This window comes from Zonotrichia albicollis, chromosome 4, assembly GCF_047830755.1.
Source record: "Zonotrichia albicollis isolate bZonAlb1 chromosome 4, bZonAlb1.hap1, whole genome shotgun sequence".
Taxonomy (NCBI): Eukaryota; Metazoa; Chordata; class Aves; order Passeriformes; family Passerellidae; genus Zonotrichia; species Zonotrichia albicollis.
Genome location: NC_133822.1, coordinates 39868208 through 39887090, shown reverse-complemented (window position 1 = coordinate 39887090; position 18883 = coordinate 39868208). Strand labels below are relative to the sequence as shown.

The following is an 18883-nucleotide window of genomic DNA, read 5'->3' as shown; positions in this document are numbered from 1 at the left end:
TGAAGATCACACAACAAGAATAAATGTATGACAGATAGGTTTGTAACTACGGAAAGTATTGCAATGAAGGAACTCTTGAAAAAAGTTTAAAATATAACAATTACTTTCACTAGGAACTTTAGCAGTATGAAACAAGCAACCTAAACCCACATACATGTGTGCACCATACAGTTTCATGAAAAATATTTGAACTAGTAAGCTTATTATATGTAACAGTACTATTGTCTTTAAATTATAGGATTCTAAAATGTATAAAACTGGTTTTCCTTTCATGTGATTTATATTAAAATGATTTTTCTTGTTCTCAGCATTGAAAATTTAAAGCTGTTGAAACTAAACTTCTCCTTTCATTGGCAAAGAGTTTTTGGTGGGTAAATGCCACAATTTGGTTAAATCCTGACGGGCTCTGAAAACTCTCAAGGCTTATGAAGATCAAAAAGTTGACAAGTAATTTAAAGTTGAAGAGAAATCAGAAAAATGATGAAATAGTTTAATATCCATGGTGGATTAAGTTCCAATATTCACATTTTAGTTATTGTATTGACAGTGGTACTGACAGAACCCAGTAATATTAGCCAGTCTCTCATTCAGTACCAAGGAATTCATTCATAAGACTATAAATGGCAATAAATCATACAGGTGGTAACGTGAGATCATGTAATCATAAAAAATAACTGTTAGAAACACTAAGGGTCTCAGCTGAAGGTAACGATATATTTCATTTAACTTAGAAGCAGTTATCTTAAAGCAAACAAAACCAGAACTTCAGAGTTTGGTTTTTCCATGAGCTGTTACATTGTTCTTAAGAGGACTGTAATGGTTAACATGGATGAATAAAGAAAAAAACATGTTGATTCCTGTATTTTCCTGTTTTAAAGCTCCCATTCCTGAGAAAACCCCATTATGCCTCATTCCTTATCAAAAGGATGAATTTATAGTTTGAGACTGATTAATGAAATAATCTGAAATAATTAAGATCCTGCTGAGCAAAGTGAGTAACACTGAACCAACAACCTCCTCTATGGATGCATCTTTTAGATCATTATAAAGACAAAACAGATTAATTGGCAGGCAGCATAGATCAGCTGCATTCCACCTTTACATCAATCTTGAAAATTTATTATCATAAAAATGTAAAACTTTGGGGGTAAAAAAAGGTCACTTACCAGTAGCCAGAGCTGTTTGCTGTGTGTGTTATGTATGCACTTTGGCTCTTTAGAGGTCCAAATGTCAGAGGTATCCAACATCATAAAATGCAGGGGTTTTTTGCCCTCACAATATACAAACACCTGAATTTAAACAACCTCGTGAAACATGACCAAGGTTCTGTGCTTATGAGTTAACACATCCTAAGCACATAGTTCTGACCCAGCAGTCCATGGTAGTTGCACTCCATCTGTAACTGAAGTTAACTTGCATTCAAACAGACTAGGGCACAAAGAGAAAACAAGGACAGGAATCCAGAGAAAACAGATTTTGAGGACATCCCCTCCAAAACAGTGCTCCAATTAAAATTAAAAAACCCAAGCAAACAAACAAAAAAAGGACACATACTACCTATGGAAAGGCAGCTAAATACCCATCAAGCACAGTAAAAACCTTGCTAGGGCATGCAAAAATGTGGGCAGGAATGCCAAGGCTCAGATAGAACTAAAATTGGCCAAAGATGTCAAGAATAACAAGAAAGGTTTCTACAGATATGTGAGTAGTAAGCAGAAGCACAGGGAAGATGCAGAGCCATTGCCTCACTAGGCAGGGAAGCAGTTCACTGCTGATAAGGCAGAGCTCCTCAGGATCTTCTTTACTTCCATCTTTACCAGCACAGCTGGACTGCAGAGCACTGGATCAAGTATCTACAACAATGCACGTGTCAACCCACCAGTAGGTGAAGAGATGCTCTGCAGCCTCTTGCAAGGGCTCAACCCACAGAAATCCACGGGCTATGAGGGAAACCACCCTAGAATATTAAGGGAAGTGACTGACATGGGTCCAAGGCCACTCTCCTTAAGAAGGCTTGACAGTCTTGATTAATAGACATTTCCTGTGCTGAGAGCAATCACTGCAAGATGTGACTGGACAGGGCACTAGATAGTTTGTCTCTTCTGGGGTCCTGCTCCCATGGAAGGCTGGAATGAAAGATCTTTCAAGGTCTCTTCAAGCAATAAAGATGGCTGAACTGAGGGATTCAATTGCTAAATATTTACATCTGTAGATACACTGATATTTTCTCAGCTGTTTCCAAAGCTGGACAGTACCACATGAGGCTGCATCAGCTGAACCTTTTTGTCAACTCTAAACAAAGAACTCTGTATTACACCTGAGGCTCAAGCTATGGAGTGGAAAATTTCTTCAAGGATGTGAGAGTGATTTGCATACTGTGCTTCATTACAAAGGAAAAGAGATTTTTATGATCATCTTACTATTACCTGGGTTTCATAAATCTGGAGAATATTAGAGTAAAACTCTTCCAAGAGTAGTGGAATGCCTGGAAAACTACCTCCAGCATATTCAGAAGTAATATGTTGTCAGATTCCTTTAAACTTTTAATGTAGAGGACTGTAAATCTCCTGTGCCTGCTAGGGTCAGAAGTGGGTTGGGCATAGCAAGGGACTAGAAAGCACAGTCAGAATTTCTGAGGAGAGCTGAACTGGAGAATGATCAACCTCCAATCTGCAACTTGGTCCTACAGATCAAAATTGGGCCTCTAACTTGTGGGGAGAGAACAAGCACCTCAGGTTGGCAGCAACAGTCCTTCAAATTTACATAAACTCCGTGGATAAGATGCGCCTCCTGAGGTACAGGACAGTCATTTTCGTACAGCTCTCCAGGAAACAGATAAAGAACTTGAACCATACAACCTTCAAAAGGTGTAACCTTTTGAAGACCTCAGCTGCCACAGCCAGTTCCAACACAGAAAAGGCACAGCAAAGGCCCAGACACATTGTTCCATGCCATGAGGGGTCCTCAGCACTAAGTGCTTTGATCTGTGGGACTGGATATGACCAATTGTGTAGTATGGTCCTCCACAACATTCTTCTTTCTGAGCTGGAGAGATGGATTTGATGGGTGGACTGTTGGATGAGTAAGAAAGTAGATGGATGGTCACAAGCAGAGGGTAGTGTTCAGTGGCTCAGAATCCCAAGGGACACCACTGACATGTGGGGTCCATATAAAGGCAGTGTAATCATCTTCATTATTGACATAGATGAAGAGGTCGAGTGCACCCTCAGCAGATTTGCTGCTGACACCAAGCTGAGTGGTGTGACTGACACACCTGAAGGATGGGATGCCATCCAGAGGGACCTGGACAGGCTCAAGAAATGGGTCCATGGAATCTCATAAAGACTGAGTGCATGGTGCTGCACCTGGGGCAGCCCCCGGTATCAATCCAGGCTGAGGGATGGACAGATGGACAGCAGCCCTGCTGAGCAGGACTTGGGGGTGCAGGTGGATGAGAGGCTGGACATGACCCAGCAATGGCACTCCCAGCCCAGAAAGCCAAAGGTGTCCTGGGCTGCATCCAAAGCAGCGTGGGCAGCAGGGAGGGAGGGGATTCTGCCCCTCTGCTCCTGTGGGACCCCACCTGCAGGGCTGCAACCATGGAGCTGTTTGGGATCTTCCATGAGGAAAGACCAAGAGAACTGAGATTGTTCAGCCTGTAGAAGAGAAGGCTTAGGGTGACCCAGCTGCAGCCTTCCAGTACCTGAAAGGAGCCTACATGAAAGATGGAGAGAGACCTTTTGTTAAAGAGCATGTGGTGACAGGATAAGGGGGAATAGCTTTAAACTGATAGAGAACAGGTTATATTAGATATTAAGAAATTCTTTACTGTGAGGGTGGTGAGGGACTGGAACAGGTTAGCCAGAGAAGCTGTGAATGCCCCATTCCTGGAAGCATTCAGTGCAAGGTTGAGTGGGGCTCTGAGCAACCTGGTTTAGTTGAAGATGTCCCTGTCCCTAGAGGTGGCTGGAACCAGATGATTTTTAAGGCCTCTCTCAACCCCAACCATCATCTGATCCTGGGATTCTATGACACAGTCTGTGATTACAAAGCTAGGGTACAGAAAGATCCAAGCAGCTCAGTCAGTAGAATTGAGAAGAACACAGAAATTCAGTGTCAGTTTTCATGGTTTCTGTCTGGTAGTGATCCTCAGATGCTGAGAAAAAAACTACAGAACTCAAGAACTCTACAACCCAAGCCTCATGTTGTAGTCTCTTGGTGTTAAAGTGGCCTTGGAACTGCCACTGCAGAGTGGGCAAAGGCCTCCATTCAATCTGATCCTATGGCTAGGCAATCTCTGGTGCAGGAATGTGTTTCTTGATTGGGTCAGGCTCTTCCTCACTCAGTTTTGCCAGAGAAAGAAAGGAGTCATGCTAAATAGAACTCAGACTTGACCCAAGATTCAGAAAATCCTAAATGCCAATGTCTAGAGAAGACCATCATTTTCACTAGGGTATTTCTCTCATTTTAAGCAGCAGGAAATAAACATGCCAGGGGTGCTTAACTTCCTGCTGCAAAAGGATTCAAGAAGCAACCACATGTCAGTGTTGTCATGTGAGTCACATCCTCAAGACAGAGGAGCATTAAAACTCGTCCTTAGATGGAGCTGTGGAGTATGACTCAGGCAACATGCATGGAGTATCTAGACCCATTCCTAATGAGCAAAGGAAAAGCAGCAGAGGCTATGCTCCCATATGGAAGGACACTGGATTTGACAAACTAAAATTTGAAAAGTAATTGTACAGGAGTGGTTGGAAAAGAGAATTACATACCCAAAGGCTAACCATAACAAAAAATAAAGACATGGACAAAAGCTGAGGCATCTAGAATGCCTCCATCACTGGGCACTGAGTGTTAAAGAGGGAGGGGTAGTGTGAGAAAGCTCTGAGACCAGAAAAAGCAGAAGTGTGCTGTCTTTGAATGCCTGCAGTATACACTTCTCTGTTAGTTTTTCATGGTATAAAAGAGTTGATGTCTACCACATTATTGTTAAAATATAGTATTCTGTTGCATCTGCAAAACAAGTCACTTACTGACTCTTTGCTGCTGCTCTTTTGATCAGCCGCATCAATGTTAACATCAGAATATTTTTAAATGTGAATGTCATCTATTTCCCTGCACTTGGGGTATGGTATCCAGTGTTTAATTCAGCAGGAAAAAATCACTCTTCAAAACAACAGCCAAAATTAAGCTGGGTCTTGTCTACATGGAAACTGGCCTTTTCAGGATGTTTGATTATGTATTTTCCATTTGATACGTGAAAAAGAACTAGCAGCAAAACACTGAAAACAAAGCTCAGAGAGGAAAGTTAATTTATTTGTCTAAAACATCAAACTAAGTTGAGATACCTTAGTTCAATCAAAGTTCTTCAGTTTCCTCATAAGCCTGAACTTCATAAACAAATATTCCAAGTCCGTCTACCTACAAAAATAGGATGGACAATTCTTGACCTTCTTCAGATATCAAGTTAATTTACAAGTCCTTGAAGACAGATGAAGAACAGGAAGAGATCCTATATCCTAATACACTCCACCACGGTTCCCAAGTGTACTGGAAAGGAGGAATATGAGCCTTCTTTGGAAAGGTGCACTGGAAGGCTTATGACCATCTCTTGGAGACAGGGTATGCATTTACATCACCATGATTGCCATGGTACAGAATCCTGGGCTGCTCCTTTTACACACCATGACCTATGATCTGAGAGTTGTAGTCTGCTGTCTCCATTCTCAGAATGTATGGGATGATGCTGTCAATCTGAACATTGCCAATCAGTCCTGCGAAGAACAGCTCTTCAGTGATGGCAGCACTCATCAGCCTGAGAGCAGGCAATCGCAGAAGGAGTCTAGATAGCCTGGAAAATAAATTTGGTAAAAAGTGTTACTCAGTAAATCACAGATTTTGCTGTTGTTCTCCATGATATTATTGGCAAGAGAAAAAAATTACAAGGAACACTACTGGTCAAAGTTTACCATATCTAGTTCATTAAAGGCTTAAATATTTAATCAGAATAGCATTAAATTTATTAACAGTACAGAAAATGTGCAAATGTCTTTCAACTATGTGTGTTTGGATTTGAGACTAAATAAGGAAATATTCCAAATAGATGCAATTCAAATTGCATGCTACTAATATTTATTTTGGATATTTAATTTTAGAAAGTAACAATGAGATGAAAAATGCTACACATAATATGTTTGACCACATGCATAATATTTGAAGTGCTCTAAAGGTAATTCCTTAATTTTAATGAGGTAAGAAGAAAATGTATATATCTATTACATGAAAAACTGTACAAATCAGTGATTCGGAAAAGAGAATCAATCAAATAAGCATCTAAGTTTACAGACCTGTAGGTATCATCTGGATATGCCTTTGTTACATAGTCTTGGAACTCCATGTAAGCTTTTTCTTGAAATTTCTCAATCTGTACCACATTTTCTAGACCTGGATGATCTGAAAAAAAAACCCCTCTTCTTTGTTATACTCGTTCTACAGAAAATGAACTAACATCCATACAGACTATCCAGTTGCCAACATACTGAAATAATTATGTGGTAGCTGCAGCAACTTCAGTTTTAGTTGTGGACACTACTTCACCTCTTTATATTTCTCTTTCTTTACATTTATCTTTTACTTAACTTCCCATAAACAAACTCAGACATTTGAAAGAGTTCAAATAAATTCAGTGTTTACAATGTTTATGTCAGTCTTGATGATACAATTCTGTTCTTTGTGCAGCAGTAAAACAGGATTGTTTCAACACACTGACACTTCCTGGAACACTGGATGCACAAGTAATATTTAGGTGAAACGTGAAGTATAAAATTAAGATCAGTGGAAGAAGCAGAATAAAAAGCTGTGAACATGCACAAAACACATTGAATCATAGAATATGCTGAGTTAGAAGGGACCCATCATTGAGTCCAACTCCTGGGCCTGCATAGGACACCCCAAGAATCACACCCTGTGCCTGAGAGCATTGTCCAAATGCTTTTTGACATTGAATTCAGATAGGCTTGTATGTAGCAGACTGTTCTTTCCAACTATTTGGTACAAAAATTTCTAATGTGCTAATCATAATTTTTAGCAGTGATTTGAACTTACACAAAATGTAAGTGTTGCTAAAATGAAAGGACATCAACTTAACTGCCAAGTCACTCTCAGAAATTATTAGGTAGTAATTCTGAACTCTCTACATGGTCTGTAATTTTGTTATCCATCTATCTGAATGTAAAAATTTTACTGTCATGGTAGCATGACAAGTCATGTAGATGAAGAGTCAGAGTTGACATACAAAATGCATCACTTCGTGCTGCTGCTTTTAGAGGCATGTCAGGAACACAGCAAGAAATCAGCTTCTGGAGAGAGTTCTTTGAAGACCACTGTACACTTGCAGCCATTTAGGAAGATGTCAAGTTGTCTTGGCACACCCCTTACATAATCTCCTTGTCCAAGGCTGTTTTGTGGCAATCAAACAGCTGGCTTGGCACAGCTGAATCACCAGGGCCTACTAAAGCAGAGGTTCTTATCTTAGGCCTCTGCTGCATGTACAGCCCAGCCCCATCCTGCAGCACAGCAGTAAAATCCCTGCAATTATTATTTCTGGTCTGAGAGTCATTGCCAGGTCATCCCTTCTGTTCAAGGTACCTCAAACATGACTTTCACATGCAGGAAGATTTTGTTATATGGCTTAAGGATCAAGAGTCCTGACGACACATTGACATTAAAGCAACTGCTCATTAGTAATGTGAATTTGAAAACAGCAGCTAAAGAAAATTTCTCTCAATCATGTGACTGGACTAGAATATTTTCCAAGGTATTTTTTCTTTTACCTTTTGTGTTGTCAAATATAATCGTAAGGACACAAACTTCAGACTAAACAAATAGGTAAATACTACTTTGCAAGTGCAAGGTTCCTCAAGAAGTATTTTTTGGTGTCTTATAGGATTGATTTTTCCACACAGGCCAGAGGATTCTATCATAAATGCTAGTGGACATAATTCTAAAAAAATGGACTTGAGGCATTCTCCCATAATTTTGTTTCTTTCCTGAAGTAACCTCTACCAGTTCTTTGTATAGGAATGCCATGAAAAGGATTATTTTGGGGTAAGAACACTTGCAGGAGATTTGTATCTCCTGCAAGTATTATTTATTAAAATTAAACCAGCAAACATCCACCAACCATCCACTTAGAGAAAGTCTCTTCTGTAATAATGGTGTATTTGGAACTGTTCAATCTTCAGCAGAAAAGGAAAACTGCAAAGATTTGCAAGCATGCTTAACATTGTGTTTAAACTGAGTGGGTTTAATGGTGAGTCCTGCTTATCAGGAAACTGAAACTGTTGCAGTGATAGAGTGAACTGTACAAGCAAACACACAGAACCATGCAAGACTCTCCTGGTCATAAGGACTGACAGCAGGATTATGTCTTGGAGTAAAACACCCAGGATCTGATTTTCCTCAGTGACCCACAATAGAAAAACATCACAATAGGAATTCCTCTGGAAATTTATCATCTTTTCTGAAATGTTCTGACTCTACTCATATTCTTTTTTATTTGCATGAATGTCTGTCATCTCAGAAGTCTTCTATACTGCAATATATATATATATATATATAAAATTTTATATATATATATATAGGTAACTATAAGATATGCAGGGTTTTGTTTGCACACTGATGAATACCATGAATTCCTGCTGATGCTGCCACTTTTACTGGTAGATACTACATATAGAAAAGATAATGCAAATCTGAGGGAAACTGCAAAGCAAGAACCTCACAATATATGAATTCTATATATTAGAAAACCTGCTTAAAATGTACATTTTGAAGTGTCCAAGTTCTAAAAGATTTTCTCACCTCAACTAATTTTTCTGTGTAAGGGTGAACTGCACTGCAACTGAATGCAAAAAGCAAGTTCTTCTTGGATCTAATAACCCTACAGAACTGACAAGAACCAACCACCCAGATCTCCTCCATGTCCTACACTACTGACAGGGGTCATTAAGATTCTGTGAGCATTTGAACATTCACTCCAATCTTTTCTACAGGACATCAGCATCTACAAAAGGCAGAGCAACAAGATTAAGGAAGATGCTGGTGCTTTTAACACATTCTAAAGTGAAATGGAGTAACTGATGACACTTCCTAAATGTGAGAGTGAAAAACTCTTGGAGACAGAGGAAGTACTTGAGATTTCCACATTTTTCTTTCATCAAAAGACTTGATTTGGCTTTGTATTAAATCCCAATTTTGAATGATAAATCAGCCTGCAAGATGCTGATACAATACCTAAATGCCTTTTGTGAAAAGCTAATTCTGCAACTTCCAAGTAAGAAAATTAATTTTGTATCTTTCTACATCCAGGCATATGAGATACACAATGTAATTACTCACTAAGTACCTACCATAACCAGAGGACTCTTTCCTCCCTATTGTACACTAATCACCCAGAAGGGAAATAAAGTAGCATTACCTTCACTGTCTAATGTATGTCTAGTAATGCTACTGAGAGTACATTAAGCAAATACTGTTTAGAAGATAGAAATAACAACATAAGTGCATGCTTGTGATGCTCATTTGTCAGAAATGCTTATGCATTGTCTGTGTGGGGGAGAGGTGATGTTTCTGTAATTCTGAATGTGAGAACTGATGCCCAGATAGTTTTTCATATATTAAAATCCCAAATTCAATCTATCTGATCTGGATGTGCAAGAGCAACACTTCAGAAAATTAAACTGCAGGTCTTTAGAACATGAACTCCAGAAAGGAGGCACAGAATTAAAAGCAATAAATAAATAAATGAAAAGAAAAAACCCCAAAAAACCAAAAGCATAAGTGGCACAGCCACAAATAAAAATCTACAAATAAAAAGAATCAAAGTCTCTCCCTGCAAAAAAAGTCCCCAAAGCAACCTTCAGTTATTTACATTAGAAGATTAACCCTTCTCTTCCTGCAGTCCTCACAAACCTTGCAAGTTTGCTCAACAAATAAGGCAGTAACTGCATATAATGAAACAGATATGCAGAAATAAATAGCACAGATTAAAATGTTACATTTGGAATAATTACTTACCAGGACTGAAGAGAACAATTGCTTTCAAATATGCATATTCATACCCATCCAGACACAGTTTAACCATGCTGTTACAAAACTCTTGCAATTTGAAGACATGCTCCATTACTAGTCTTCCTCTGTCTGTTGGCAGCTTATCTAAATCAAGACACACGTAAGAAAAATTCCCAAGTCAACATGCATGCAAAAATGTGTTCACACTGGAATTTAAAAAATATTTTTTATTAGATTCAAACAATGGGAAATCTATGCCATGTAAAAATTCCTATTAGGTCTGAATAATCCTGACACCACCAATTAGGGAGTATTAACTCTCTTTTTTTCCACCTTTTCCAATTAGGCTCTTCCTGCTAATGCTTCCAAGTTATGAGGCATGGACTAGAGCTTGAAATGATGAAGGAAGGAAGAAACTACTTATAAGTAAAGCATACAGTGCTAATGCTGACCTGTGCTCTGTGCCTAAGGATCAGGTGCCACATGGCAGAACAGTGTCCAGCTTTGTGGGTGGTTTAGTCAGAGACCATGCCACTGCTGGGAAAGGAGAACTACTCACCTCCCCTGATTTACACTGAGGGGAACGTGGTTGGTGCACAGCTGTTCCCCTTGAGTCAGCAACAGCAAAGCAGCCCAAAAACCCATAACCCATCCACAAACTTGATATCTCTTGGAGACACTGCAGCTGGCAGACTGCACAACTGACCTTTGCAGTCAACCTGGATTCCCAGTTTAAATGGCAGAAATATGTGTATTTAATAACGATAAAAATACGACTAGTTACTACAATACCCTTTCTGGTAAACATAAATTACTATTACATAGACTAAAATTTCCAGATTTCATTTTTATCTGCTAGAGACAATCAGATTTGTTAGCTGTTCCAGTACATCTCACTGTTTGACCCGCTTGTTTTAAGCTATTGTTATTTACAGGAGGATCTTGTGGATGTTTTTAAATCACAAAAACCCCTTGGAAATAATTCTTTAATTACCTTATCATAAAAGAGGCCAACTGATATGTCTTTCATTTAAATGACAAATATGCCAAAGATGCAGGACATAGGATTACCAAGGAACAAAGTGTACTTAGTGGAGATCTGTTGAAGACTTCCATGCAGACTAAAACGAATACATGGAAGTCAACAAGCCAAGTTATCTAAAGGAACTGTATCACCAAGTTGGCATTTAGCTGCTTTGTGTCACAGCTATGAAGAACAAGGACAGGTGGGTCATTCTTTACTTTGTATCCTTCATACAGAGGAATCATATTCACAGTACTCCTGTGTTCTTAACACTGATGCTGCCCAAAATATTCCTAATTTGGGCTGATGATATTAACAGACAGCAGAACACTATTAAACAATACAAAACACAAAAATTTAAAAAAAAATTATTTGGAGTTAAATATTACAATAGCTGACTTTTGCAAAATTGCTATAATATTCTATCTTGGGGACTGTAGTTGCTAGTATCCTTTTGTTTCAATACTAACATGAAATTCTTTAAACAGTAAATTTACAATAACAATTGAAGAATAAATAGGGAGCTTCTGTGCACTTCAAAGCTTAAAAAATATCAAGTAATTCCCCAAGTCTGGAATGTGCACAGTATATACCTTACCTTGTTGTAAACTGCCTTGAAGGTGATTAACAAAAGCAGCTAAGATCGTTGCCACGTTCATAACTTGTGAGCATTGTGCCAGACCAAGCGTAAAAAGTTCATTCCAGCAGGCTTTTACTAATGATATGCTGTTATCCTGCCTATTGAAAAGCACAATAATTTAATAAAACCAGCCATTTGCATTCACACATTTTTTTTAAATTTGAAGAACACTTCATAAAACATTAATTCAATCATTACAACCAACACCAAAATGAAGTTCTGCATCATTTTTCTTTGCATGCTAGAGTTAAAATACCTTGTTTAAAGTGACTTTTGTAAAGCAATACATTTTTGTTTAAGTGACCTAAAAGGAGACAGATTTCTATTACAAAAGCAAGCTGAAGTTACAGTAAATGACAACTGTCACAGTGTACTCCACCATACTAGTTTTCTTAGGATTTGGGACAACATTTGTATGCATGAGCAAAAAAAGATTGCATTGTTCCTGTATTTAGACATAGAACAGACTCATGGGGGTTTTTTTCCATTTGAAAACTGACAGGTTGGTATAATTTTTTAATTAAAGATAGAGGTGACATGGAACATCAAGCTTCTGAGCTTCCTGGCTGCTACTGTCTACATCCCTTTCAAGTCTGGAATAAGGTTTGAAATACGGACCTCAAAGTATAAATACCACTCGTAAGGATTTATTTGCTGCAGCTTAAAATAAAATATATCAATTCATATTCAGCCACTTTCATATTAGTAACCTAACTTTTAGTTATGCCAAGCAGCTCTAACTCACAGAGCTTAACAAGACCTCAGTACCTTAGAAAGCAAATCCCACCTTTAGAAAGGAGTCAAATTCAGGTATGACGTTTCAGTTTTAGCCAGTGAATACAAATAATGGAAATTTAAAAGAAGTACAAGATCTATCAAAGAAGAAAAGCATACTAAAGCTAGGATTTCAACTACAAAAATACAGTGGAATGGATTTTTGAAGAATGCAGATATAATCTTCGGGAACAGTTCTGATGATTTAGTGCAATCCTAAGATGCCAAAAGACTGGTGAACACAGACCTGTCCTTAACTGGATTACAAAGAGCTTACTGAGAGCAATATTTCCATTCTGATCAAGTTCTTGTTATGGTAGACATGATACTGTACATGCAGCTTCTGCACATATTGGTCACATCTTTGTTCATCTCCTTTAACATAATCAGAGGGACTGTGCTGAGCACCACTGAAAATACGGTGTACTGGCTACTCCTCTGATTTGTGTGTGTAGATAAAAATATCAACTACAGCATCTTTATGGCTGATCAAAGTTACACCAGAACCAGTTCTTAAGTTTGCTAAAGCAGCCTCACAAAACTGTAACCAGCTTGTTACCAGCTTGGTGATGGTTTCAGTAGGAAACTCTCTTAAGAACAAAATGCCCATGCAGGAAGATGAGCTAATCAATATCTGGCATCATTAACTACATCATTAGGTCAAAGGCAACTATCCTGCTGTGACTAAAGGAGAATGTTGCCTGAGGAGGAAACAACCTAGGTATCCATTTTCCTTACAAAACCATTACTCATCATGCTCCATGAATTTCTCTTCAGTTTAAAAGTGAAATGAGTCACTCTTCTGAAAGCCAAAATTATAGGACATAATGTACTCCAACTATAAAGGGTGCATTAATTTCAAATACAACTCTACTTGAAAATAGTTTGCATTTTAGGCGCTTCAAAGAAACACTGGATTTATGTTATTTATATACTGTTGCCCATGATCTTGACTGGGTCTATAATGCTATTACAGGTGAATATTAACACTATTATGGCAGCTTACTCCTCCACATTCTTTAAGCAGAAAAATATATTGTGAAATAACAGATAAAAAGAGCAGGTGCAGATTTTTCTTGCTACATCTTTTTGGATAGAGAGGTCTTCTGTACTACATTTTATTTTTAAGAAGCAATTCCCATTTTTTATTAAATACCAATTTGTACTAATTTGCAGCTGTCTCTCAGTAACAAAAATCTTTTGACATAACGTACTATGTCTATTTGCTATGCATTTTGTAATTCTGTAGATCAACAATTTCCACCAGAACAAAACATCATATTTACCTATTTTTTTTACCCCTACTATTAACTTTATACAATATTCCTTTGTCCTTCTCCAACACAAAGGCTTAATTACACACAATGCAGTATCTTTCCTTAAAAAGTGTAGAATAATTTGGCTGAAGCATCTGAGTAAACATAAATGGTAATCACAGATCATCCTGCTTTTGACAGCTTTCCTAGAAAAGGAGACAATCCCTCATTTTAAAAACGGAATTCTCTTTGCTGCCACAGTCACAGGCTATTTTGATATTGAATTAAACAGAAACACTGAGATGAGAACAAACTATCATGATTTATTCACCATTTGTGTCAGACCCAATACAGTATCTTTATTCATTTGATGTACCTTCATAAAATTACTTCTGAATATAGGATAAATCAGTTTTTCCCATGTAGTTTGGACATTTTTGTTTTAATGATGATCAGCAATGGACTACAAAACTGAACCTAAGTGATACACTAAATTCTGATGGAGAAGCAGGATGTTATACAAACCGTAAAAAGAAGAGTTAGAATTACCTTTTGGCTACAGGAGCAAATTATTTTTGGCAAATCTTCTGAAACTAGACAACTTCATTCTGAATGTCTGCTGAATCTAGCAAACCATTTTTTTCATGTGGGTTATTAAAGGCAAGATTATTACTGGTAATTCACCTTATAAGGATAAAAATTTTGGGGATTCAGACAGGAGCTTCTTTTTGGTGATCACCTGATAAGCATCAGGATGAAGTATAGAGCTGTAGCCATTAAAAAGCTGATAGAAATTCCTATTTTCTCAAAATATTTTAAGAAGCAGCAGTGTGAGGGTGTTTGATTGTTTTAAGTCTACTCCTTTTTCTTACAAAACCCAACCAAGTCCTGAATTTGGACTCAAATTTGGAGTAGTTTTAATTCAGAAAATTTACCTTACAATTAAGATTTATAACAGGTTTAATCAGTAGTTTTATATTTTTACAAGTCCCTGAAGAAGCCAGCAAAACCCAGGAATTCAAAAGCACATGTGCACAACGTAAGTGAATAAATGGAACACTTACCCCAAAGCTTGGAAAGATGGAATGGAACGTGCCCAGTGCATGGACAAGAAAAGCAACCTGGAGGCAGACTCACAAATATAGTGAACATTAAGATAATCAGGCATAGGAGAAGGCATGGTGAGCTGCAAAAAAGAAAAAAAAAGAAGGAAAAAAAGAAGAACATGTAAGAGTTCTTTTATTTTCCTCACAATACATTTAGGAAGAAATCAGTCTTTTGAGTTTCTTGTAAACGAAAAAATAAAATAAGTTATAATCCCAATAAAACTGAATGACTCCCTTTTGCATTATTAGTCACACCATTACATTCTGTATGTTAAATAATCACACAGCAACAAAAAAGATAAAAAGTTTGATTCATTCATAGAGATTAATGTCTGGGACAACTGGAAATGGAAAATCTCAAAACTCAACTTCTGAGACATTCTCAAAGAGTAAGAGAGAAGAAATCATTTTAAGTGGAATGAAGTTGCCTACATTAGAGGAGTGACAACTCCTGGAGAGAGAGAGACAATGTGTGTGTGAGAATCCTAGTTCACAAATAATAATTTTTATTTTATTAATTAATAAAATATTAATTCATATTTTACAAAGAAATACGAGATAAATCTTTTGATGTTTGATCACAATACCTAAATACACAGCTCCTCACAAGTCCAAAAAATATAACCAACATATATCAGAAAGGACCCTTCACAATGTTAGTAAGTAAAATTAATGATGTTACCTGCGTATGTGAAGAAAGAAATTCGACCCAAAATAGCTTAGAACATGTAATTCTGTCTTCAGAAATTAGTATTTTTTAATATAATGTTCTGGCTAATGCAGTTTTAAAGAAAATGCTGACATTTGCATTAGAGATGTTCATTTGAATGATCCAAACAGATGCTTGTAGGAGGGGTAAAGTTTAACCAAATGCCTGTTTCGGAGTTTTCAGATGACCAAGCTTTTTGATATATCCATGAAAAATAAGGATATAAAGGATAGAAAAAAAAGGATAGAAGGAATTCCTGCAACCTTGTAAAATGAGAAATAAATCCAGAAAATATATGGCTAAGTAACACAGCAACTATATTTAAGTCAACTACTAGCATGCTAAAATAGGGTATCTACAAAAACAAGAAAGTGACAGATACACTTAAAGGTCTCAAAATCCAGCTGCAGACTGCATCAGATCCACTCATTCAAGTGAGAATGTGGATGCTGACTCTGCTTCATGCAAGGAAATGCTGACTCTGCTTCATGCAAATACTTTGTCTATGTAAATCCTTTTGTATGGCTTACCCAGTATTTTTAAGGTAACTATAAAATAACCAGTGCAGCTAAACCACTGCAGAGTGCAGGACTTTCTCCCAAAAAAAGAATTACCCAGCGAACAAAAGCAGTTTATTAACTGGAAATTAATGCTAATACCTGAACAAATACTCCTCTAAGAAATTCAAAATAAAGCCTGGTCAGGTTATTATTGTAAATCACTATGCCAAAACAGCTATAAACAGTCAACAGTAAGAAAGTATTCAGTACCCTGAATGCTACATGAGCATCACTGAGTAGTGGCCCCTCGATTTCCACGATGTTCATGCTTGTTTCTCCACCAAGCAGCTGTGCACTGGTGTCAATGCTTTCAGAGTTCTGGCACGCTGCACTCTCTCCTGGATTTAATGCTTTTGCAAGAGTATCAAATGCCCTGAAAGATCACAAACAAACAAAAAGAAAATTTCATTTTAGAGACCGTTTCAAAAACCTGCACAAGTCTGAAACCTGTACATAGAAGTCTGTTTCAAAGAGTGAGATTTGGAAAATAAAAGTCAGCAGGCATGCTCTTCCTGACATTCCATCGAACTCTGAAACAAAAATTAGCAGCAGATCCTGTTTACACTAGTTGCCAACAAATTCACAGTTTTGACATATTGGTTGTGCTGCTGAATCACAGTTTGCTTTTCAGGATCTCTTTAGTGATGTTCACTGACAGTGCTGGCATGAGTGTTTTGAGGACATGATCACCAGACTACTGTTACAGTAACTTATACATATATAAATTTTACAGGCTTTATTGATATGAAACGCAAACAGAGTAAAATATTTTTTTTAAGTAATGAGTTGTAGTTAGATTTTTCAACTTAATTTGAAAAGACTGCTTCAAAATATGCAAGAGAAAGCACTCCCATGTTTTCAATACAACCCTTAGTACCCTCTGCTGCATGGCAGTGCCTCTTGGCTGTCACAAGCACAAATGCTAGAGGGCACATGTCAGGACAAGCACAGATGTATTACTCAGTATTTGGCTGCTTGATAACACAGGTTGTTTTTCTGCTCATGAATACACCTGAAAACTACAACTGACACACCTTCAATCAAAAATACAGACATCATCACTGCCTACAGACAGATGACATATCCTGGGAACAGCAACATTTCTATATAGTGTTGCATGAAAAACTCATGCACTGAGGCCAGAAAACTTTACAAAAGCTGATGTATGTAGTGCTCACTCTGAATTTATAGACGTGTTTATTACCCCAGAGTCTAAAATCACTGATTTAATTCCAAAATCTGGTATAGAACTTGGCCAGTTTCTCTACCCCCACACTCTCTCTAGCTACATGAATTCACTAACACGCTAAAAAAAAAAAAAAATCTAGCTGTTTAACATGACTCTGCACAACCAAATGAAATATCACAGGGAAAGAGCTGCTAACACTGCCTCAAGGCTAGGGATGGTCAATGAACTCCTTTTTGGGCCTCACTAGCCTGTGTACCTTGATGTACACACACCAGGGTGACTGGGGCATACACAAGTGGACTATACAGACATACCTGGGCCATCTTCTGTCTGTGGTATGCACAAAGTTGGCACAAAGGGAAGGCACTCATGGCTCAGCTCTAGAAACTATACTATGGAGTCCTGCTAGAAGATCTGAGTTTCAGGTCTTCCATAATTCACTCTGCAGTCTTAGGTAGAACAGGCAAACACAGCAGCTCAGTGACAGCTTTTAAAGAAACACCAGGATCTCTTCAAGGTTCTTCATGTGGCAGGGACAGAAATTTAGGAGAACAAGACTACCCCTTTCCCCAAAAGATACATGTCACATGCATCTGTCACTATCCTGTATTTATTCTAGCGCAGACTGAAGTGCTAGAAAAATAGTGTGGGCATGTACACTTGTTAACCATGTCTGTCCATGACACTTTCCTCCCTAGTCATTCTTCAATGTTGCTTTCAAAGAAATGAAATGCTTTCTTCTCCCTCCTATGTCATTAATTGCCAGTAGTAAGCCAGCAGAAGTCAGTAGCAGCTTTGCTTCCTCATGGCTCAGCAATGTGAGTCCTTTCCTACACAAAGCCCCACCATGAGCAAGGTCTGTAAGGTAAAACATCACGAAAAGGAGAATCTAGAACAAAGCTTGCCTGGGAGCTATGAAAATCTAGCCCACAAAGTGAGAAAACGAGGCATAATCATCATTAAAATACATGGTTTATGGTATTGATACATGGTGTTGATATCCTTTGCTACAGATAATTTTGGTTCTCTTTTTGTCAGGCTCGGTCATCAACAGATATGTAAGACTGCAGATAAACTGTAAAGAAATAATACCATGAAGCATTAGAGAACAAGGCACATAAAATTACAATATAAAAGCAATGGATTGCTTGCAGCAAAACTGAAATAGTAACTACTGCAAGCAATGAATAAAATACATGAAAAGCATGGATGGATGAAATGTGCTCTTTAAAGTCCCTTAAGCTCTTCTTCCTCAATAAACATCCGCGTCTGTTAGATCATGCTGGCATAGGGCCTGACAGGGAACTCAGTAATTCAGAGAAAATTTTTAGTTTCTCTTGGAATAACAACTTCCCTTCCACAGCAATATTTAACTAGAACCTCCCCACTGTACAGCTATTAGGTAACCTACTTGACAAGAGTATGTCAAGTCAGAACTCTTTCAAGTTCTCTAGCTGAGAGCCCCAGATGCCTTTTATAGACACTTTTAGAACTGAACAGAAACCCTGAAGTTGGTAAAAATAAGCATCTGGAAGTCCCAGCAAATGAAAGATT

The 18883-nt window shown here is 37.8% G+C and overlaps 1 protein-coding gene across 9 annotated transcripts in view; it reads right to left on the bottom strand.

The window, feature by feature from the left end:
- The window catches only part of NR2C1 (nuclear receptor subfamily 2 group C member 1), a 57016-nt gene that overhangs the window by 4456 nt on the left and 33677 nt on the right, over positions 1-18883 (bottom strand). For 8 of the 9 annotated variants that reach the window (XM_074539613.1, XM_074539615.1, XM_074539611.1 and 5 more), the window contains 6 exons: positions 16351-16513; positions 14830-14951; positions 11694-11833; positions 10078-10215; positions 6348-6453; positions 5296-5851 (listed from right to left, as the gene is read on the bottom strand). In XM_074539613.1, coding sequence (XP_074395714.1) covers positions 5677-5851; positions 6348-6453; positions 10078-10215; positions 11694-11833; positions 14830-14951; positions 16351-16513 — 844 coding nt within the window. In that variant the 3' untranslated portion in view covers positions 5296-5676. Of the gene's footprint in view, positions 1-5295; positions 5852-6347; positions 6454-10077; positions 10216-11693; positions 11834-14829; positions 14952-16350; positions 16514-18883 lie in introns of those variants that run through there. The other variant, XR_012580043.1, reaches the window with a different exon arrangement.